The sequence below is a fragment of the Myxocyprinus asiaticus genome, chromosome 28 (assembly GCF_019703515.2).
Source record: "Myxocyprinus asiaticus isolate MX2 ecotype Aquarium Trade chromosome 28, UBuf_Myxa_2, whole genome shotgun sequence".
NCBI classification, from domain to species: domain Eukaryota; kingdom Metazoa; phylum Chordata; class Actinopteri; order Cypriniformes; family Catostomidae; genus Myxocyprinus; species Myxocyprinus asiaticus.
Window position 1 is genome coordinate 16,893,290 of NC_059371.1, and position 24,807 is coordinate 16,918,096.

At 38.0% G+C, this 24,807-nt stretch overlaps 2 protein-coding genes across 3 annotated transcripts in view; both read left to right on the top strand.

The window, feature by feature from the left end:
- LOC127419409 (F-box only protein 6-like) overlaps positions 1–24,807 on the top strand; it is a 312,359-nt gene that overhangs the window by 209,067 nt on the left and 78,485 nt on the right. The gene's annotated exons all lie outside the window — the stretch shown is intronic.
- Positions 10,448–24,807, top strand: part of LOC127419401 (nucleolar protein 4-like) — a 132,009-nt gene continuing 117,649 nt past the window's right edge. For both annotated transcript variants that reach the window (XM_051660745.1, XM_051660747.1), the window contains exon 1: positions 10,448–10,979. In XM_051660745.1, coding sequence (XP_051516705.1) covers positions 10,644–10,979 — 336 coding nt within the window. In that variant the 5' untranslated portion in view covers positions 10,448–10,643. The remainder of the gene's footprint in view (positions 10,980–24,807) is intronic.

Below are 24,807 nucleotides of genomic sequence, written 5' to 3' on the forward strand. Positions count from 1 at the left end.
CCTTCTTGATTTTTTTTCTATGGTGCAAATAAAATAAATAATAATTTTAATAAAATAAAATACAGATCATGCTTAGCATCTTTGTTTGGTTTTTATTTTTTCTCTTAGACCTCAGGAGCAACATGACACATACATTTCAAGCACATTCCAGGTCTTTGGTGTCTCCAGGCACCATTTTGATTATGGAAGATGGATAGAGGATCGTTAAACAGCTATTATGGTTGTGTACAGTCTTAGGACAGCCCGGTAATGAGGTGCAGTGCAAGGGATTGATGGGTGTTTGGCTCCACAGTGTTTCAAGAGACCAATGCTGCCCTAGTTTCAGCCACTGGGACACCACGAAACAGACAAACAAAGAATCAACACTGACAACTGATCTTCAGTTAGCCTGTATTTGTGATAGCCTTTCATGCAGAACACAGTATAAACAATACAACATAACCAGACCTCTATGAATATTTAAGCCAAACATTTTGTTAGCTGTGTTCCCCAAGGAAGAAAAGATTGAGAAAAGATTGGTTTGCTCCCCACAAAATATAATGGAGTTCTCTGTTATGTTTAATTTAAGGATAAACTTATAGTCATAGATATTACTCCAACAATTACTAACAATTGTTGTCAAGAGTACTGACAAAGAGCATAGAACTATAAAATGAATGTTTATAGCATAGCTCAAATCATTTGGTTTAGGAAGAATTAAATTTTCAACTTTTGCAGACTTCTGTACCTTGGCCAATCTGAATACAATTAAAGACATTGTTGAGATCTCCTCTGAAACTAGCTGAGACTAGCTCAGGAGAAAAATCTGAGAAGTGAGAGTCTTAAGCAAAGGTCTTTGAAAACAATTGGCTCTCTATTTAAAGGGATAGTTCACCCAAAAATGAAAATGATCTGATTATTTACTCAACCTCATGCCATCCAAGATGTGTATGATTTTCTTTCTTCAGCTGAACACAATCAAAGAATTTTAGAAGAATATTTCAGCTCTGTAGGTCCATACAATGCAAGTGAGTGGTGATCAGACCTTTGTAGATCCAAAAATCACAATGACACCAGTATTTAAATCCATATCTTCAGATCTGTTAAAAATGTAAGTCCTTATTTACTCTAAATCTCCAGTTGCACTTTTACATCTGAAAGTCACATGTGGTGCCTGTTTAGTTTTATCTGAATGTGAAAGTTAAAGTGGAGATGTAGAGTAAAAAAGGGCTTAAATATTTATCCGTTTCTCACCCACACCTATTATATCACTTCTGAAGATATGGATTTAAACACTGGAGTGTTATGGATTATTTTATGTTTCCTTTATGTGATTTTTGGATCTACAAAGGTCTGATCACCATTCACTTGCATTGTATGGACCTACAGAGCTGAGATATTTTTCTAAAAATCTTCATTTGTGTTCAGCATAAGAAAGAAAGTCATACACATCCGGGAAGGCATGAGGGTGAGTAAATGATGAGAGAATTTTCATTTTTGGGTGAACTATCCCTTTAATGTCTTTGCTACTGTCTAGGAGAATCTCATTTATAATTTTTCTTTCTTATGGGTCTGCACAGTAGTTTAAGTTTAGCCCTGTTATCTTGCTATTGCTCTACATCTGTCATTCTCAACATCACATCTCTCAAAATAAAATTTCAGTAAATTTATTTCAACAATTGGCCTGAATCACAACCAGTAGTCTGCCACGCTAAGCTCATGTGATGACACAGCGAGATATCGATCAAGACAGACACATCGAGTGTTCACCCTGTTCAGCTTCCTGTGAAAGTGGGGGCGAAAGATCTGCGGGTGCAGAGAACGGCCGTTGACGCGCAACCGAATGTAGGCATGGATGTTTCCGGTAGACCTTCCCTTCTCAAACTAACTTCTAAAACCTCAAAGTTGTTTAAGAGCATTGACGATTATGCAAAATAAGCACTTTCTACTTGCTGAAAGCCTTTATATCACAGGATCGCTCTATGCTGCTCTTAGTTACATGTGCAATTTGCAATAATGTCTCTTTTAACTAATCTGATCTTATGTGTACTCTTTATACATTAATGTGTAAATTCTCCCTCATGTAAACTACAAATTCTTCAGATTGTACTTGCTTTGCTTTACTTTATGTTGTGCTAGAGGATTTTGGTCCTACGATGTCTCGGGGCACCAGTCCCTTTCGAGGCCCCCTCTTGTTGGCCCCACACACTGTTTTTTTGCCAGAGTAAAACAAGTGGAAAAAATGAGATTGTAAGCTAAATCTTGTAATAGTGCACACAGTCTGGTTCTAGAGGTAAAACATCCCATTCATCCCAACCCAAATATTCCATCTTTTCCATAGGGTAATAGATATTTAACAAAAACTTATAAACCTTCAAAGACAGACCAACTGTGAGCTCCAAGGCTGTTAATTGATTGTATACTGTATATTCCTGTTGAAGCCAACAGTCCACATAATTTTATCTTCATTTTTTAATAAATCATGTTTAAAAGTGTAATGGTGAAGCACTACAATACCCATGATCCTGAAGGAAAACAATTCACCAATCAGAGAATCCTGGAGAACAAAGTGTGCCAAAGGAGCTCTGATGCAATGTACTGTAGTTCAGTCCCTTTTTGAAGATGTTAGGTACAGAGTCTTGTACCTAAAATCTCTGCATATTGATTTTATTCCTTATAATTGCAACTTTAAATCTCAAGATTACTCCTAAAATGAAAGAATTACATCTTTAGCTTCTTGTCAATCCAATTTTATATTTTGGAAATGTTACTAGTCAAATGGCTGTTAAAATTGATGTAGGTCTGCAGTATCTTACTGCAGTATATTTGTGACATGTAATGTCCAAATAAAAAGAAGTTGTCGCAATTATATAAAAAAAGAAAGTAGCATTTGTGAGAAATAAAGTCACAATTATAAGAATGAACACAGTGGAATACAGTGAAACTTTAAACTTGTATTAAACGTCAAAGCTTCAATAATGCATTCAGAGATGCCTGGTACAAATATCATTACTAATTTCTCATTTCTTTGTCAAGCAATATTAATTGTACTTTAACAATGCCTTATTTTTGGATGTCAGGCCACTTCGGGTGTCAGGCCACTGTGTCAAGACATATCTACCGCTGCATTGATTGGATACATTAAAATCATGCAGCCCTTAAATTTGCAGGATCTATTCTATAATTAGTATGAAACCTTTTGTGTTAACAAAAAGGGAAGCAGAGACCAAATTACACAAATCCATGCACACATGTAAGTCAGCAGGGATAAGCAGCAAACTGTACCCTACACCCACTCACAGCCTCTGCTGATGACCGCCGTCATAGCAACAGATAGACATAACTACCCACCATTACACGCAGTCCTGCATAGAGCAGAGACACACACACGGAGCTAGGCACATACTGAACAAGGACAAAGGAGCATAATACAAAGATAATGCACTATGCACCTATATCATGTAGTTTCAGAACCTAGTGGGCTCTTGTAAACTGTCCTCTTTCACATAGTGTATGTAGTATTGGGTCTGATTCATTTTAGTGTCTGATTATTTTAATAAATGGGAAAAAAAACAAACAAACATCCAATTCAATTAATTTGAGTCCCTGCTCTGCATTTTATGTCTTTGTAGCAAAAATATTTAGTGCAATCCAGTTGTGCATCACTATATTTTGACTCATTTATATACACTGGCGGCCAAAAGTTTGGAATAATGTACAGATTTGGCTGGTTTGGAAGGAAATTGGTAGTTTAATTCACCAAAGTGGCATTTAACTGATCACAAAGTATAGTCAGGACATTACTGATGTAAAAAACAGCACCATCACTATTTGAAAAAAAGTCATTTTTGATCAAATCTAGACAGGCCCCATTTCCAGCAGCCATCACTCCAACACCTTATCCTTGAGTAATCATGCTAAACTGATAATTTGGTACTAGAAAATCACTTGGCAACTGGCTCTAACAAGGACAGAAAGAGATGTGGAAGACCAGATGTACAACTAAACAAGAGGTTAAGTACATCAGAGTCTCTAGTTTGAGAAATAGAGGCCTCACATGTCCTCAGCTGACAGCTTCATTGAATTCTACCCTCTCAACACCAGTTTCATGTACAACAGTAAAGAGAAGACTAAGGGGTGCAGGCCTTCTGGGAAGAATTGCAAAGAAAAAGGCACTTTTGAAACAGAAAAACAAAAAGAAAAGGTTAGAGTGGGCAAAGAAACACAGACATTGGACAACAGATAATTGAAAAAGAGTGTTATGGATCTTAACCCCATTGAGCTTTTGTGGGATCAGCTAGACTGTAAGGTGCGTGAGAAGTGCCCGACAAGACAGCCACATCTATGGCAAGTGCTACAGGAAGCGTGGAGTGAAATATCACCTGAGTATCTGGACAAACTGACAGCTAGAATGCCAAGGATCTGTAAAGCTGTCATTGCTGCACGTGGAGGATTTTTTGATGAGAATTCTTTGAAGTAGTTTAAGAAGTTCTGAATTTTTTATTCAAATTGTAATAGTAATTTTTCACGTTATTAATGTCCTGACTATACATTGTGATCAGTTGAATGCCACTTTGGTGAATAAAAGTACCAATTTATTTCCATGATATCTGTACATTATTCCAAACTTTTGGGTGTTTTTTTCTGTTGTATTTAGTGCAAATTTATCAGTTCAAGTGTAGTGCTGCCATCCTAATTGAAATCCATATTCATTCTTTGCCAGAAAAATACTGCTCTGATTGCAGAAAATATTTTATATATCTGATATTACTTCATGCATTTAAAAAATATAAGGATACTGCTCCTCTACCCAATTGCTTCAGTCAATATCTTTACATGCACTTTAAAAGTTATTATAAATGTATAACTTTTTTAACTTTTTTAAATGTCATGTAAAAGCTTTGGTCTGAATGAAATCGTGTTAGTTAGATTTTTACTAAATCAGACTATCAGACCTAGATAATGCTATTGTAGCTTGGCTTCATCCAGCATATATACACATTAATCAGATCACAATTGGCCACAGCACTATATGCATGCATGTGTATTTAGCACTTCCTCAACTGACATCCTTCCTTCAAATATTGATTATGCATTGTGTCATGTATAGAGCACTTGCACAGACAGATAGCTCGACTACTCAAAAAACCCACTGTAACTCAATTATGACTGCATATGTAAATGCTCTGAGTGTAGTTACAGTAGTTAATTTATGTTAGTAGCTTGTAATGTAGCGGACAACTTTTTCTGAAGGGTAGCTTGACTGTGGTTTTAACCAGTGTTGGGTAACGTTACATTTAAAAGTAACTAGTTAGAATATTGCGTTACTCTTTAAAATAGTAACCTTTGATGACGAGGAGGGCGGGGCCAGGCCGTGAGTCCGCACGGCCGGCCCCCGATCGAGCTGATCAGCTGAAGAGAGGGATAAGGCCGAGCCGGATGCGGCAGTTCAGGAGAGAGAGAGCCACACACAGTTGCCATGTGTGTTTATGTCTTTTTAAGTCTTCATTAAACATTATTTTGTTGGTTCGTCCGGTTCCCGCCTCCTCCTTGCCCATTTTAAACCCTGTTACAGTAATTTAATCAAAAAGTAATTTTTTTTTATGGAAAGTAAAGCATTATTTTACTTTTGTGTTACTTTTTTCTCACAGCCAATTTCTCTTCTGCTATGCTATGCATTCCATACAAATAAGCCATGCATTCCATACAAGAGACTAGTTACTGTACAACACTCATGTCAAAACAACATAGTAAACAAACAGATATTTAGAAAGTATTGTAGGTCTTCACGTCATATTTAGAATAAAGAATCAATAACATAAATATGCATGATTTGTTTTTCCATCAACATGGATGGCAGCCAATATGAATAATGAAGAATAACCACTGTCTTACCTAAAGCAGCAAAGTCCAACACTTGAACCTGCATCATATATTTCATCATGTGCTGTGCCCATTGACAATGTCAGAGTCAACTTAAGATGTTTTTCAAAAGTCAGGATAAAATTTAGTGGGGAATGCCAGCCTAACATGTTCAAGGAATAAGTCTGATGAATTAATGAATATTTTTCACTTAAGTAATCTCAGTGCTGGCTTGTTTTGAGTTGATCCACGGTGCATACAGACACCATAATTTTAAATGCACATGTTGATACAACTTGAATGGAATCGTTTTTAATGCTACCAAAATGTCATAAAAATGGTTTGTTTCATGAATCAAACTACTTGTTTATTATAAAACAAAAATGTAGAATATTTTTATAAACTTAAAAATATTCTTTTCATACACAATCAGTGTAGAATATTGCTCAGAACCACTGATCCAGAGTCAGCTTTTCTCATCCCATTCTCCCAGTTACAGGGAAGCTGTAACACAGAGAATTTCGGCTGCATAAGTCAGTGAATTGAGCGAATATTTCACCCTGTGTATCATGTCGTTGCCAGTGGAAGACTAGTCTTATAATCCCTCTGCCTAAACGCGTTTACTGATTTTTTTTAATGCAGTGTGTATTAACACATGAATCACCCGCGTTTCACTTAACCGAATGTTGACCTCATATCATGATAAAAACACAAAATGCACATGCGCGTTAGCATGATGATTGACAGGCGATGTCTGTATCTAAAAGGTGATTGGCTCTTTTACCTGCAAGGTGGGACTTCCTTTCTACATCCATTGACTGTTGGGTGCTAGAACTTCCTGGTTGGGCATTCCAGTTTCTCCCATTCATTTAAATAGAAGTGACTCGTCTCTGCTAAATAGTCTCTGGCCTCACACTCTATAGAACAACAATGCCAACCATGCACTATGTCTCCTCCCCGAAGTTTGCACACTTTTACTCCTGATTTCTCATAATACAGGGACAGTAAAAAAGCAATGCCTTACTTTATTAAAAAAATTAACTCAGATATTATAGTCTAAAATAAAAATAAAAATGTGCTACTTTACTCGTTACTCGAAAAAAGTAATCTGATTATGTAACACGTGTTACTTTTATCGCGTTTCCCACAACACTGGTTTTAACTACATTACATTTTGAGCTTCTCCAACACTGCTGGTCACAGTCTTACATTTCAAGGTTTTTTTTTAAAGTAAACTTTGTCACAAAGCTACAGCGTGAGTTGGGATGTCGCAGCATGACATACAGACTGTTAAAAACTACAAATCACAACAGTCCTAAATCACAAACTTACTGCTTAAGAGTCCTGGGAACACAGTGCAGCCCAAACAAGCGGTTGTGATTTCGACAGACTAGGGTGACAAACATTTCAGGGAAGAGACTTTAGTGGGCTAACCACAGATAACTGACCAATTTTCTCTTAAAGCAGATGCTCGCTTCTCTCTTGGGCCAGAGCTGAAAAGGGGAAAGGGAGGGAGACGGCAGGGTTTTGAAACCCACTTTCACTTCCCAAAGTAAAGGGCTATTTCAATACAGCTCTTTCAACCAAATACTTGGTTTCCTTGTGCCCATTGCAAGAACAAGATATTTACAATTGAGTAGTTTAAATCAAAACCCACTTCTTTTCTGGCTTGTATTCATCCAAAACATAGTATCCTTTTAAAGTTACCTTGATACACATTTTATATGAATTCCTGTATTAACCAAATGGAATTGCAAAAATAACACAATATCATACAGGTTTCACTCTCCCCTTCTGCCATTGGTCGGACAAAGAAATAGTCCAGACTCCAGTCACAAACCAGCAATATTGCTATGTTGGGATGGTCAGGATACTCAAACAAACAGAGTAATGTTTTGATAGTGCCACTGCCACAGTGTTCACACTTTTCAGGAAACTCAACCTACAAATGACTTACAGTTGTCTCTGCATTTTGGATGTGAGGAATTATTTTAACATCCACAAAATTACACACTTCACCTTAAAGTCATTCTTTGCTAAGATATTTAGAACCTCTGCATTTATTCAAATAGGAAAGATCAGAACTCAGTTTCTGTGGTACATCAATGAAATGTGGCTTTCTGTAAAATGATTTTGAAAATGCTTTTAAACTATGACACCCAATTGTTTGCATTTTCAGCGCACTGTGTGTGTATATGTGTGTCTTGTCTGACTCAAACACACTCAACCCAGCACAGAATGTCCATGCTCGCTGTTCTCAAGGTCTCCTGGATCACCCACAATAATTCACGATCTGGAATAGTATTTCTCTAATCGCTTCATTGAGTACCCTAGGAATTTGTGTCAGTGGAATTTGAGTTGATGATTCTGATTTAAAGGTTAATCTTCATTCACTTTAATTATTTTTCATATTTTACATACACGTATGTTAACACTAAATATAATTTTTAATGAAGCCTCTTTAGATTCGAAGGAGGGAGACAAGGCCATGTTAACACAAATGTATATTTAATTCAAAACCATTTTGTTTAACCATTGACCCACAACACTTACTTAGTTTACTAATTTTAACCACTAATAGTTCTAAAAATAAATAACGAACATTGGCATTATATTCATTAATTTTCTGTTATACCATAATTTCATGTACAGCTGGTTTGAAACAACACCTGTTATGTAAAGCACTATACAAATACATTTGACTTGACTTGACCAAATAGGCCTATTGGACAGTTCTTTGTCTGAACAGGGTCTGAACTTTAAAGAAGTTTAAAAAGCCTACTAACTCTAAACATTACAAATACAAAATCTAATAGCCATTTAACAAGATATTACATAAAGTGCATGTCAGATGTGTCCAAATATCAGAATGCTATCTCTCACCAAAAATTCTCTCATCATTTACTCACATTCCTGCCATCCTAGATGTGTAAGACTTTTTTCTGCAGAACACAAACAAGGATTTTTAGAAGAATATTTCAGCTCTGTAGGTCCATACAATGCAAGTGAACGTTGACCAAAATTTTGAGGCTCCAAAAAGCACATAAAGGCAGCATAAAACTAATCCACATGACTCCAGTGGTTTATTCTATGTCTTCTGAAGGGATCTAATAAATGTTGGGTGAGAACAGACCAAAATGTAAATCCTGTTTCAATATAAATCTTGACATCAGCAGTCTCCTTGGTGATTATGATTTCAAGCTCAATTACACTTCCTAGTGCTTGACTAGATGGTGCTAGGAAGTGAAATCAAGCTTGAAATCATGATAGCCACGGAGACTAATGATGTCAAGATCTTTAGTGAAAAAGAGCAATATTTTGGTCGGTTCTCACCCAAAATCGATTAGATCGCTTCAGAAGACGTGGAATAAACCGCTGGAGTCATGTGGATTACTTTCATGCTGCCTTTATGTGCTTTTGGAGCCTCGAAATTTTGGTCACCATTCACTTGGATTGTATGGACCTACAGAGCAGCGATATTTTCCTAAAAATCTTAATTTGTGTTCAGCAGAAGAAAGAAAGTCACACACATCTGGGATGGCATGAGGGTGAGTAGGCTAAAGGATGAGAGAATTTGTATTTTTGTGTGAATTACTCCTTTAGTAATCTAATGAGTTTGTGCTTTTTTGTTCCATCTAATATGTTAGGATTATTTGAATTACAACCTCTTAGTCGGTGTCAGTTTGCCATTGCAAGCCATTCTGAGACACTTGTGTGAGTGTGTTTATGTGAATTAATTACAAAATAGCTGCTCCGAAATATAGCCATCAAGACTGACAGTTTGAGAATATTAAGACTATTATGTTGAAAACATAATTCGATGATCGATTTTAAAAGCATACGTCGACGTCCTGAGCAACAATGATAGATCTTCAATCAACATCAATCAACAATCAATATTACCGTCATCGAATTGCTTTTTTTTTTTTTTTTTTTTTTTAGAAAAATTAAGCTGCAACCTAAATTAACCTTGATTTAGCCAGGAGTTTATAATTTACACTGAAAAAAAAAAAAAAAAAAAAAAAAAAAAACATGTAAATTAATAGCTCTCTTGTTAGTGCGGGTCTGCTTTGTGTTCATTTGGATTATCTGAATGGGTGCACAGATCTGGACTATCTGATGTGCACCCATTCCCAGCGCGCGAAGGACGCCGTTTGAATCCATCCAACATATCGCCCCGTGGGTCCAGTAGTCTGCCTCATATCTCACATTACAGCGAACACGCACAGTCCCGTTCTCCGCGTAGACGCACATCGGGTCGGGAGCGCTGAGCGTCGAGCTCATTCTAACAGGTGGTAAGAGGTTTCAGGTGGAGCACTTCATTTCACTGAGCCTCTGTCTCTGCATCTGCCCGACCGGTGCGCGAGAGCTTCAATGAACGCTAAATAAGGATTTCTCGCTCAGTAATTTATTTAGTTTTATTATTTTTCCGCAGCGATATATATATATTTTTAATTTCTGAAAAGGACAGTTTAATTTTAATTAGCATTCGGCTTGAGCATACAGGTGGGCGAAAGCCGTTTAGGACGGCCCCCTCTTTCAGTTCCTCAACGGGGGAGACGCGGGACTGTCATTTGTTTGTCATCCTTTAGGACAGAAAGAAACGGCTCAGTTAACAGGTGCGAGAACAGACAAATACAGTGACGTAGAGTCGTGTGTTTTGTTTTGTGTGGCACGCGACTTGCGCATTTGAATAACATACATTGATACTCGCGGCAAATTAGGAGCTGGATCTGCATTTCGGACTGAGAAATAGAATTTTTATCGAAGCCTCTTTCGCTTTGAAGGAGGGAGAAAACGCCATGTCAACCAGAAAACGCATGGATTTAACGAGAAGGGGCCGAAGCCCGGCGGTGTCCGAGGGCGAGATGTTTGGGGATTTTCAGGAGTGGTGTCTCCGCACTTATGGGGACTCAGGCAAGACAAAGACCGTCACCCGGCGAAAATACAACAAAATTCTCCAGACCCTCTTGCAGTGCGACGGCTCGGAGGGCGTATATATCGAGAGCAGCCACATCAACGCCAAATTTAAGTTCTGGGTGAAATCCAAAGGTTTCCAAGTGGGTCAGAGTGACCGCGAGCAGAACGAGAATGGAGCAGCTGACAGACCGGTCCTGTACGTCCCCATCAAGACAACGGTTAGTATGGACGCCTTTTTCCTCCCCGTCTGCGCGTCCCGCACCTACAAACGCATAATTGCGTGCAATATTTGCCTATGCAAATGATAGGAGCCACGCGCACAATGGCGCACACAATCACGCGCTCTCGCAGCCGGCGACTTTTGCTCTCGGTTATTTTTGTGTAGTTGTACGCACTCTCAGGTCTCCGGTAACCACTTGTTCGTGTGCCACTCCGCCGTGTATCCACGGGGACGGTGGCAGTTTTGCCACCCGAAAGTGGGGCACGGGTGGAAGGAAGCTCTCGCAGTTATCTGGTTAAATGTAACACTAAAGGGACGAATTAAGCATTTATTTTAAAATGCGCAATTAAGATATGAGTCCAGTTGCATGTGTCCGTTTTTGTCTGCCAGTGTAGAAACTAGGTCCCTTTTAAGCCCTTGTCAATACGTGTTCTCTATTAATGCCCTAATGTTTTTGTTTTAAATAACATCAAAAAGCATCCCACATGTAAATATTGAACTGAGCATTGCATAGACAAAACATCCTAATATGAGCATGTCAGTTGTCCAACAAGTGTGTTTAGGACATCCCGGAGTGGAAACCTTATGGATGGGTGATAACACGGGTGTTGTCCCATGCGGGGCATTGCCCATTTCTTCAGACCTAGAATTTAATCATAATGAATCATTAATCATAAAATGGTGCTACAAACAATACTGTTTGTTTATTCATTTTGTACATTTAGTATGACAGTTAACCATTTTGCCAAATAACCATTTTCTCTCATTACTCTTGAGTTATGTAAGAGTTACTTACATAACTCTTTTAACATTTACTCATGCTGTCTATCTAAGATGATTGATCAGAATGTCTTTCTCTGAGCTGAAGAAGATTTCAGCTTTCCAAGCCGTTGACTTTATTATAATAATTGACAACCCCCCCCCCCCGATTTTGTTCACCTGTGTAGCCTAGCAAGACAATATGGCTGTGTGTGGTGTTATTGGTGAAAAGACAATCTTGAAACGTGTGCTTGTACGGGAGACTGAAAGCAATCAAGAGAGAAAGAGAGGCAGAGACAAGGTGAGCAGGTCAGCTCTCGACAGAACAAATGAAATAATGAGGAGCCCAGATGGAGATTCATCTCAAAGCCACTTTACTGATAAAGGAAAGGAAACAGGTATGATGGCATAGTGAAGATGGATGTACCCTGATAATAAAGTGGCTGCCCCAGATTTGCCCTTTTCAAATACTATTTTTCTTTGCTCTCTCTTTCTGTCTCTCACTCTGAGTATTTGTGTTCTGCTTTCTTTATGTGACACCCCCCATTCAGTTCACCCAGGGAGGCTAATTGTTAGGAATAGGAGAAACTGAGAGAGAGAAAGTGATTCTCTCTATTTGATTAGCAGTGCAGGGTCATATTTGACTGTGATGCAATGTGCAGAGGTCTGAACATTACAGATCCAGATACCCAGATGATGAGCTCAGCTTTTTAAAGAAAAGTTCACCCAAAAATTAAAGTTCTCTCCTCATTTACTCACCCTCATGCCATTCCAGATGTGTATGACTTCTACAGTTGATGATTTTTAGAAGAATATCTCAGCTCTGTAGGTCTATACAATGCAAGTGAATGGTGACCACAACTTTGAAGCTCCAAAAAGCACAAAGGCAGCATAAAAGTAATCCATACAACTCCAATAGTTTAATCCATGCCTTCAGAACTGATGTAGTCGGTTTTGAGTGAGAACAGACCAAAATTGTATTCCTCTTTCACTGTAAATCTTGCCACTGCAGTCTCCTTTGTGATCATGATTTCAAGCTCGATTACACTTCCCAGAGCTTGACACATGCACAGAGCGCTAGATGGTGCTGGGAAGTGTAATCGAGCTTGAAATCATGATCACAAAGGAGACTGCAGTCAAGATTTATAGTGGGGAAAAAAAGTTATATTTTGGTCTGTTCTCATCCAAAATCGATTGGATTGCTTCAGAAGACATGGATTAAACCACTGGAATCATTTGGATTACTTTTATGCTGCCTTTATGTGCTTTTTGGAGCTTCAAAGTTGTGGTCACCGTTCACTTGCATTGTGAGGAAGCTGAGATATTCTTCATTTGTGTTCCTCAGAAGAACGAATGTCATGAACATCTGGGATGTCATGAGGGTGAGTAAATAACAAGAGAATTTAAATTTTGGGGTGAACTATCCCTTTAACAAACTCTGCAATGGATCAGTGCAGTCATTTTGAAGCACCGCGAGTGAATGATATGCTCTCTTTCAGCATAAGCCTGCAGACTTTACATTGAATGTGAGAAGTGGAAAATCTATGAAAATACACAAAATGCAACTTGTGTTAGTAGTTGTTGTTATTGCATTAATTATGAAGTCTTAAATGGAAAGTTCACACAAAAATTAAAACATTGTCATCATTTATTCACCCTAATCTTGTACCAAACCTGTTTGACTTGCTTCCATTCAACACAAAAGGAGATGATAGGCAGTATGTTAGTCTCAGTCACCATTCAATTTCATTGTCTTCTTTTTCATACAATTAAAGAGAACGGAGGCGAAGACTAAAATTTTGCCTTGCATCTCCGTTTGTGTTCCACGGATGACAGAAAATCTAACGGGTTTGAAATAACATGAGGGTGAGTAAATGATGACAGAATTTTAATTTTTTGATGGACCAAGGCCCATTCACACCCATAGTGAATTGAAAAAGCACTCCATTATTCCTGTTCTTTAATGCAAGGTACAAACCTTCTGACAATACAGATTTCACTCGCTTTAATACAAAATACATCCCATCTGACAAATTTTTCAGTGCTGACGTGAAATGGAAATATTCACTCTCGATGTGAACAGGCCTTTAGCTTTAAAGTCTTACCTTTTAGTTTAGATCAAGGATTCCCAACCTTTTTTGTCAGCTAAATCCATGTGACCTGAATTATTTACTTGAAGTACCCCCTATGATTGTAAATAATGCTAACTACTCAATTAATATGCTGTAATGAATTTCACTACATCTTCACATGTTGCTATTTTGCAACAATTAAAGCAACATTTAATAATATCCTGTAAATGTTCTATTTTTATAGTTTTAATTGTATATATTTAATCCTGGACTGGCCTTTCTATTACAATCTCACAAACCCCTAGGGGTTTGCCAACTCCTGGATGGGAAACCCTGGTTTATATTATCCCAAATGTCCTTCATGCTCATTTTGAAGGGAAAACTTGCAGTAGTGTAGGATTACGTTCTTTTATTTACCTCATTTGTGTGCCTGTGTATCAAATAGTAGTAGTTTGATGTTAGATTAGATTGATCAGCAGTTCCATAATAAGATAATGATCAGTTTGTCATTATGACAGACATACTGCAATCTCTCTCAGACACATAGTGTATTACTCATCAAAACACACAAAAGTGTGAATACCGTCGACATCATCCACACGTGTTAATGGCTCCTCATCTGACTCCCCTGACCTTCAGTGACCTTTAGCTGTATTTCATAACATATGATGAGTGAAAGAGAGAGTTACGTGACGATGACGGGATGAAAATGTTTAGGGATGGAAAGAGAATAGGAAAAGATTGAAAGATGGAGAGGAATTTTTTCACATCAACACTAGACAGAGAGAGGCATGATGGTGAGAGAGGCTGAAAGAAAGCAGAGGGGATTTCAGGGGAGAGAGAAAGAAGAAATGATGTTGAGAGAGGCAGAAAGATGTGGCTGGAGGAAACAGTCATACAGCCATCACATGCAGTTGACACCAGTGTCTGTGGACACTATTAATAGCCCCTAACGTTCCTCTCTTTCCTTATCTCTCTCTCTCTCTCTCTCTCTCTCTCTCCCTCTCTCCCTCTCCCTCCATCTTTCTCTTTCTCTGTACCCGATACACTGAAGAACTGTTGCAGAAGAGGGCTGTTTTGCTTTTGCTTATTTTGTCCTGAAGCTAACAGATTGGGGTTTTGTGGAGTGGGTGGAACAGAGAAGTGAGAATACCATGGAAGGATTCAATTTTAACATACAGCACTTCCAACTAAAGACTATTCATAATAGTGATTGATCAATATGGAATGTGATATTGTGCAAGAACACACCAACCTTCCCTATCTCTGAACTATCTCTCTCTGTCCTCAGTTTTGTGTGTGTAGTCTAGCCCCAACTCTGCCTAAGGAAGCATCTCAACTGGGACGGCCTGTTTTATCAGTCCATTCATCTCAGTGAGCCAAAGGAGCCCCAAACACTGAGATAAATTATTCTGTATTACTGAAAGACCCTCCCTGAGCACACACAATGGGAGTGTTTGATGGTTTGTGTGTGTTTGTGGTCAGCCATGTGTAGGCTAAGAGAGGAGAACATGGGCATTCTTGTACAGGATGTGTCAATTGACAACATCTCTGGTATCATCAAGGGCAGTTACAGTTGGGGCTGTTTTTGTAGAGTGTGTCTGAAAAGTCTGTCAGCCATGACATGACTTCTAGGACATACTGTATGCAGTTGACATGCCTTGTGTCCCCTTCAGTCTAGAGACGTGCAAAACAACATATTTTCTAAATCAACTAGTCGGTTGCCAGAACAACTAGTTAACTAATTGGTGTCTATGATTAGGATGGTTTCGGGTTTAAACTGACCCTGATCGGACGTGTTGCTTAGGATAGAGGTTTTCAAAATGGGGTCTGTGGACCCCCAGGGGGTGCTAGGGAGTCTGCAGAAAAGTTCAGAGAGAGAAAAATCTATAACCCCACAAAAGTTAATTTACCAAAATATGATGTAATTACTATGAAAGCGCAATACATTTATTCAGGTTTATACATCTAGCATTACTCTAATAGTGGGTAAAAAAAGTTACACTGTCAACTTAATACAAAAGAAATATTTTCCACATAATATGTATATTAATAATTTGATTTGGCTTTATACAGTGACATTATAAAAGCCATTTTTTAAAGTTTACAAACAACATGTCTTTATAACATCACTTATTTTCTCACACAGTATAAATGTGTCTGTATAGGCCAACTTGAAAATATATTGCTGCCTTTATATCTTTAGAAGGGGGTCCCTCGCAAAGGGACCATCATATTTGGGGGTCCTCGGCTCTGAAAAGTTTGAAAACCCCTGGTTTAGGTACGTTTACATAAGACATGTAAATACATGCATTCAAAATTTCTAAATTTAATTGGCACACAAATTAAAGCAATGGCACTAAAAATGTCAAAACGAAAAATCTTGAAAAAATGTACATTAACTTGTCGAATCGAACTAATTGACTAGACGATTGTTGGAGGACTAGTTACTTAGTCAACCATGGACCTTATTCACGCTAGCGCCATCTTTGATTTTTTAATGGAAATGACAACGAGGCTGTAAGGGACCGACTTATTTTCCCATTTACAGAACCAGGGTTGTGTACAAACACCAGATTTTTTTCAGTACACACACAGAACAGACAGCTAGTGGACCTTGAAGAGATATTCGTGGAATTTGACAAAAAGTGTATTGGATTAAAATGACTTACTCCACCTTTAATTGATCGGCTAATTTGACAAAATTTTTAAGAAACCTAAAAAAGGGAAACTTAATTCTCAATGCACCACTTTCCTTTTTATGTTGTATACACTAAAGGTGAGCTACCTTTTCACAATACCCCCTTCCCCCCGGAGTTGCTGTTACCCGGGGCTCAAATATCTCTTACACTCGTACACACAAAGCAGGAGTAGGGGAGCAGCTGGTAAGATTAGTGTGTGTGAGTGTGTGTATGTTTTGGTGTTGTATGAGGACTGCTCTGAGTGGTTAATCATTCAGAACAAGTCAAGAATGGTCTGGCAGGGCATCCAAAGGAAGAGTTTGTCATATCCACATTCTGTTGTAAATCCAATAGACAATTTTTTGGCATGAATTTTTTTAATGTATCTTCAGCTAAATGATAGACACCAAGGTATTAAACAGACTATAAATCTATTCCTCACTTCTCGTTTTCTGTCATGAAAAAAATCACGTGTGGTGTATACCATGACCATGGACTATACCCAACAAGTGCTCTCGTGCGACACGAGAAAACCAGAGAAAACATCTTTTTCTTACTGTCCTTTCCTCTTTTCCTCAGATTACCACTGCACATGCCTCACAGCCACACATACACACACATAGAGACGCAGTGGTTCTGACCCCCCTCTGCTAGTTGAGCAGCTGTAGATGTTGCTCCAGCAGTAATTGTGGTAGTGAGCGTTCCGACTAACAGGAGCAGAGGGAAAGAGAGGGAGGAGACGAGAGCAGAGGGCAGAAGAAAAGGAAAACGAGTAATGCATAGGAATAGAGTGTTGCTCTGCTGAAGTGAGGGGACATATTGAGGTTTGCAAGGCTGATAGTGATCAGTGTGTTCTCTTGTACACTCTCATGACATTTTTCTCTACAGGACTTCATTAAGAGCTGCTACAGGTCAAACATTAGACCTTACTCAGGGTAGATGCATTCTTTAATTTGGCATGAATGAAAATGAAGCTGTGGGTGATTTAAGTACAGTCTGTTCATTGGGTTGGACTGTTGTGTATCTTGTTGTCAAGTCGACAAAACACTATAAGTATGTCTTTCCCAAAAATTCCCAGAAGACCAAAACCTCAGGAAAACATGAGTTGTGAAAATTAGATGTGACCCAGGGCCTATAGAATATTTACTGTATTTAAGACTATATGACACATTGAACCAAAGTCACGTTAAACAAGTCAGTTCATTCGGAGGCCATCTTGGTAACACCCTCGGGCAGCTATTTTCTATGTAGATAATAAGCATACAAGTACACCTCTATTTGAATGGGGAAAGACCAAATCTTTTGGCCAAGATTAGGTTCAAGTAATATATTTCAATCAGCAATAAAATCTGAAAACAGTGGCATCATAAATGTAGATTCTTTAGCTCAAATCACACTACAAATGTTTGTTTTCAGGCTGATCCAGATAATGTGCATTCAAGTTGTAAAGTAAACAGACTCCAATCAAAAAGGCGATTGTCTCTTTTTACTGAAAAGCAGGACTTCCATCCCTACAGCTCACATTCATTTTGGGACCCTATCCTCCCCTTTATACTCTGATTGAACATACTATACATCTATTCAGGCCATTTACTACTATATCCAGGCTCTTAATTACCCTTAACTACTATAGAATATATGGGTGGTGTATCTTCTCCAATATTCAGAATAGTGGTTGATCAAAATGGGTATTTTAATGACCGAATCTTAAACTTATGTACCTGATACTGAATATGTGGCTTGCATCTATTCCTCACAGCGTTAAATTATAGATTGTGTCTAACCTGACTAAGGTCTATAGAGCAAATAAAGTGCTCTTATAACATATAAACTGCTCTTAGAACAAATAAATTGCTTATGTTTCTCATTTGTAAGTCACTGGATAAAAGAGTCTGCTAAATGAATAAATGTAAACACTAACATTGAGACTGTGCATGGACTGTGGAGAGAGAGAAAGTGATTAGAATCAAGCTCTACGTCACACTCTGTCTTAGTGGAACTAATTGATTTTAATAAAGTTGGTGTGAAGCCACTTTTGATATCTGCAAATAGAGTGACTCATCCTGAATATTCATGTGATATTCATAAGGTTCACTTTCAAGGCGCCTTCAAACAAAAATAAGCATTTCGTTACGAGAACAGTTTACAATTTGGCCTCCCCTGGAGACCAGCCATATCAGTGGACCTTACATTCTGCTGTACAGAAGTGACGACAGATACAAGACTGAGAGAGTGATTATTTATGAATTAGAGGAAAGAGGAACTGTCGTTCCACTACCCTGGAAGTCTAACAGCAATAAATGCACACAGCAGGACGGGGCTAATGGCAGGCTGAAATGATTAGTTACATTTATCACCCGTGAACAGAGAAATGAAATAAGTCTAATTTTCCTGTTAACTAGAAGGAGATTAATGTTATGAGACAGAATACTGAAACAGTCTCTACTGAAGGTACTGAGCGTTCATTCCAAGAGGAACATGCAGTGATGGTGTAGAGAACTGTGTGCACATTCATATGCTGCCAGTTTGGTCTTAAGTGTCTTGTTCTAGTGGCCGATATGGGTTTTTTAATGGTCGGTGCCAGTGCAGATATTTATAGAGCAGGGTGGCACATATAATACCATTAGTAGGTTGATTCTCCTGAAAAGTGTAACCACTGTTGCACCATCAAAACATTGCTCCATTTCTTTAAGCTACCTGACCAGCCTGACATAGTAACATTAGCTTAATTAATGGTGTTAGTTTGGGGTGGGACTATCTGTTTCTGAACAATGAAAGATGGGGATAGTGTGGCGAGAGTGTTTGGAAAGCCTGTTTGGAAATGGTCATTGATTCTCCGTTTTGTGCCGCTAGTGCAGGGTGATTACACTTCTGTTGAATGAGATCTACTTTTTCATAATGTTACTATAGCATGATCTACCATAAACAATATATACATAGTCGTTAGTGAAATTTAACAATTCTCTATACCTATTTTGATACCACAACAAATAAAAATGCTTGTTTTTTTATTAAGCATTTTTTCAAGTTCTAAAGTAATTATTCAAGACAAGTCGACAGTCTGTAATCAAGTAAAGAACAAAGAAACAAATTAATAAAAAAATAAAAGCAATAAATAGAAACAAATGAAAAACAATATAGAACTTTAAAAAATTAACAGCAGTAGCCTATCGAGTATTCAAGTAAACTCTCAGAATGAAATTAAATGTGACATAAAACTACTAGCTACTGGACTTCACCATCTGATTATAATACATTAATACTTTTTAAAGCTACTAAAGTTATCCAGCCAAGAGCAGTGAGTGTTGTCTCCTGTTTCTTGTTGTAGTTGTTTGATTATTATTAATGACATACTTAGCGGCAGGTCTGTTAGGTTACACTTATACTTCAAGTACGACATTTTGATACAAATCTGCTTTTTTGTCCCACTGTTAACATTCACTTTAGACATTACTGACTGTATTATTTACATTAATACCTTGCCAAGCCTGACATTTTTGGTGGAATGTTTAAGTGTATTTGACCATTTAGGCGTGTATCCGCATTACCACAAGCGCTCTTGCCATACACGCCCATGTAAAGTGCACACATAGGCTGCCTATCAGTCAAATAGCGTGCAGCTATAGAAGTGAGGAATTTAAAAGTAAATCTTTAATATTTTTGTTATTTGTGTCTTTTTCTCTCACTATTCTCTTTCCCCTTTAACCTGTTTTCGAGATCGACCTTGCGATCAACTGGTCAATCGATGTAATGAGCACCCCTATGCTATAATGTATTACACACTGCAGCTTTGAATGAACATTTATTTTAATCAGTATTTATACAAAATTCACTTAATGGAAATGTTAATCCAAAAATGCAAATTTTGTCATAATTTACTCTTGTGATAGGTGTTGGTGAGAATTAATTTTTTCATAGAGAATTACGCTATGCAAAAATTGTTACGTGTTCAAGAGCACTATGAGAGAAGCTCAGCACGCATATTCACAAGAGAACTTGAGTTATTTTTAGGGAAAATTTCAGGGTTGTTTCTGACCTAAACCTATTGTATGTATTCAGAAGACTTGGAATATGATGCAGGAGCTGCATGGACTACATTTTTTGGTACTTTTGTGTCTTTTAAGCTTTGAAGTGAGGCACTATCCACTGGCATTGTATTGCAAAGATGCAGGCGATTGTATTTAAAACATCCATTTTGTGTTGTGCATAAGAAAAAGTCATTCTGGTTTGGAATGAGGGTGAGAAAATGATGACAGAATTTTTATATTTGGTGATTTTTTTCTTTAGTAATGGTTATCAGTATTTTTGAACTGATTATGGAAGCATGCATGGTGATCTTCCAATACCAATAATCACAAAAGGCCCACATATCAGCTGATATTTTTTGTGTGTGTGTGTGTCTTGTACACACCTGCATCACTGTTAAGAATACCAACCCAGTGTTAAAGTATACACACAGCCCCTCATCTTCATTTTCACTGTCAGCACACACACACACACTGTGGTGAGTATAGGACAGTCTGTGAGGTGAGTGGCTGCCGTATTCTGGTCTCCCTACATTCCTGCGGTTGCCATGGTAAAAAGTCTCTGTGCTCTAGAGCAGGATAAATTAACAGTGTTTTAATTGGCTCAGAGTTGCAGTGTGCCTTATCTCAACATGGTCCTTTACGTTACTATACACTCTGCATATATGCATTCTCTCAGGTGTGTGTGTGTGTGTGTGTGGGAGGTCTCAATAAATCCTAATAGAGCAGTGTAGCCCCAAGTGTGTCCAACCCTGTTTCTTCTCTCCACAGCAAACTGGACTGATTAACTGTGCTTTTTCCAGCGCACACACACACAGCTCATACACCGAGAGATAATACAACCAAAACATACAACATCAATGCACTTGGGAACTCGGAGTACTTCACCAATAGAATGCACAGCACTTTATCGAGCAAACTAATCATTTGCAGAGAAAAGACGACAGATTTTTTTAATTGCCCTATGGTACTGAGAAAGGGAAGATGGAGAATGTGGTGAGCTGCTTTGCTGTCTACTGTCTACATAGGCAGCTGCATTCTAAGGTGCTTTTCACACTGAACGCGTACTGTTTTTCTCTTTTTTTCTATGTAAGCATGCATTAGAAGGACGTCTTTCACCGTTGCACCACATTTAGCTGTTTTTTCAGCACCTCGCACAGGAGCGCCTTCTTTTTTTATACACAGTATTAGGTAAAAACAACTTGAAGACTCAAGACTCAACTCGCAATTGATTCCAATAGAGTTTGATGTTAGCATGTTGCTTAGCTAACAGAGTGTTACCAAAGGCCCAACATGGACAACTTGTATAAAAATGAAAGGGAGTAATTGGAACTCACAATATGGCAGATTGAGAAATCGAAGCCCCGCCTTACAGGTTAAAGAGCCAATTACCTTTTAGAAACAGACGTCGCCTGTGAGTTAACTCAAAAATTTGCATGCATATTAGATGGACCAGTCTGAAAAAAAGCTTTTTTATTTTCTTTTTTAGCTTGATCTGAGCTAAAGAAGCACAATTTATGATACCATTTTTTTCAGATCTTTCTGCTGATTTCAAATGTGTTCTTTGATCAACACACTCTCATGGCGAAATTGTGAGTATTCAAAAGATTTAGATAAACTTGGCTAAATCATATGTAATCATACGACTTGTGTCATACAAATTCATTTTACATTCACAATTCATTACTTTTACAACAGCCAATCATGTCACTCGCCATCGTTTTCTTCTAAAACGTGACAATTGCTCGCTACTGTCACACTCATGCTTACACACTGAGATTGGGTTTAGATAAGGGGTTTTGGTTGGGGCATAACATTTACAAGCATGTGCTCAACGCCTCACACACGGACCTTTTGCTTACTTCCACATCACACATACGGGCATTTGCTTGTGATCAATTCATAAGAATTCAAATGAAGGAAATCGTATGACATCATACAATTTAGACACCTTGTAAAATTCTTACGACTTTTCATGAGATCAGGTGTCTTTGATCGTAAACTTGTCCAACCGTTTTGAAGATTTTGGTCTTTCCCCACTCAAGTAGATAGCTGTACTTTTTTTGCCACTTGTATCCATAGAAAGTAGCTGCCAGGGAGTGTTACAAAGATGTCTGCCAAAGGTGATAGACTTGCCTTGAAAGGGACTTTGGTGTTACTCTAATAAGCATAAAAAACATACCACACACATTTTGGGTGAAATAGTCTTTTTCAATTAGATTGACTTTTTGGAGTAGAGTTAAGTATATTTCTAATCAACATTTCTCTTGGCTCCATCATGTGATTCTTCATGTGACTCAACCTTAGAATGTGACAAAAATTAGACTTTAAATATGTACACTTTCTGTTGAAAACGCATTGATTTTACACGTTTATGCCTCTCAATCACAGTGGAACAACATTTTCCTCCACCGAAATTACTCTCTATTTCTGCTGAAAACATATGACGTTAGGAAGCCGAAAATGGATTTTTCAACCGAAAACTTTTTAGTGTGAATGTTACCTTAGAAGGCAGCATATTTATGCTGCCAACCTTTTGGAACAGCCTTCAAGCTAATCTGTTTTCGTTTTTAAAACTTTTTTGCTTTGTTTTCTGTTTCATTATGTCAAAACATGAGAAAAATCAATGCATTTTCAAATGAAAACTTATTGGGATGCAGATGGCCTTTGTGTCAGGAGTGCTCTTGTGATGCCTTAAACTGCTGTCTAGATTGGCAACACACTTGGTTTTGGAACAGAGCTAATAATGTGTGTGTTAGTGTGTTCCACAAGTCCGTGTGAACACACAGGCTCCATCATTTAGCCATCAGTTTGTTTATCTATGCAGCCATTTGCTAAGATTAGCCCATAAACTGTGACCGCCTGTCACAATTAGTGCTAACCCACTCAACCTCTTTGCACTCCCACTCAGTCCTGTTCATCTCTCCGCTATAGATGAACCCCTTTCTTCACGAACGCCTTCAGAATGCAGCCCCTATGCTACACATTTCCCTTTGTGTTGGAAGTGTGCCAAACAGACAGGATTTGTCCTGGAGAGGGTACAAACCTGTTGTTGAGAATTAGGACAGACTGGTCTGCTCAGGCTCCCTATATGTTGCTTGGGGTGTGGCTGTATTTCAGCACTGTAAATGTTTGTGTCAGTGTCAGCAGGCTTTTTTGCTCCCCTTACAGGGACTTTTGAATTTGGCATGTTGTGCTCAGCATGTGGTACAGATGTATGTAAGTTTTTTGTGAATTTTGTAGTAGAGATTGCCCAAAAGATCTAGTCACCCAACAACCGACTTGTCTATTTAATGAGATTGAGTACGGTAGTTTATTATTATAAAAATATTGTTTTTGCTTGAATATTTTTGCTCTAATTAGCATGCTGACCGTGAACTGTGCTTTAGCTATTAGACAGTTTGCACAATAAAAACCCTTTTGCAGAAATTGTGTCTTTCAGTTCATCACCTTAAAAAGCACTGCCACTACCACCATACACATGGATGGATTTCTGTGTTGCACTGTTTTCTGAGCATCTTGTGTGATGAGCATTACATTTTTAAAGATGCCGTGTCATGTTAAAATTAGTACACATTTTTAAAATGTGTCTCAAGGCGTCTGTGTTCTGTTCCATTTTGTTCCATTCCATTGTTTCTGAACACAAGAATGCATCCTCCAATATGTAAACGCTCACTAAGAAACGCTTCTGACTGTGTCAGGTGATCTTGAAAACAGCCTAATTATTCAGCGCTTCCTTAAAGGGGTAGTTTGCAAAAATGACAATTTTGTCATCATTTACCCACCCTCATGTTGTTCTAAACCTTTAAGACATTTTTCTTCCATGGAATGCAAAAGGAGATGTTGGACAGAATGTCACTCAGTCACAATTCACTTTCATTGCATCCTTTTTCCATAGAATAAAAGTAAATGGTGACTGAGGCTAACAATCTGTCTAACATTTCCTTTTGTGTTCCTCAAGAAAATAGAATGTTAAACAGGTTGGATCAACTTAAGGGTGAGTAAATGAGGATAGTATTTACATTTCTTTGGGTGAACTAAACCTTTAAGACCAATTAGTCGACCAGTCCTTCAAGATCCCATTGACTAGTCGACTTTGAAAATATGTACAGTACTGTGCAAAGGTCTTAAGCACATAAGATGTTTCACAAAAGCATTTGTCTGAAGATGTTTAATTATATCTTCAGCTTTAGTGTGTCAATAGGTAATATACATTTTAGACTCCCAAACATTACTTTTGCAAATAGAAAATATTAGATAGAAGAACAGGGAGCCCTGCAACAGATGTC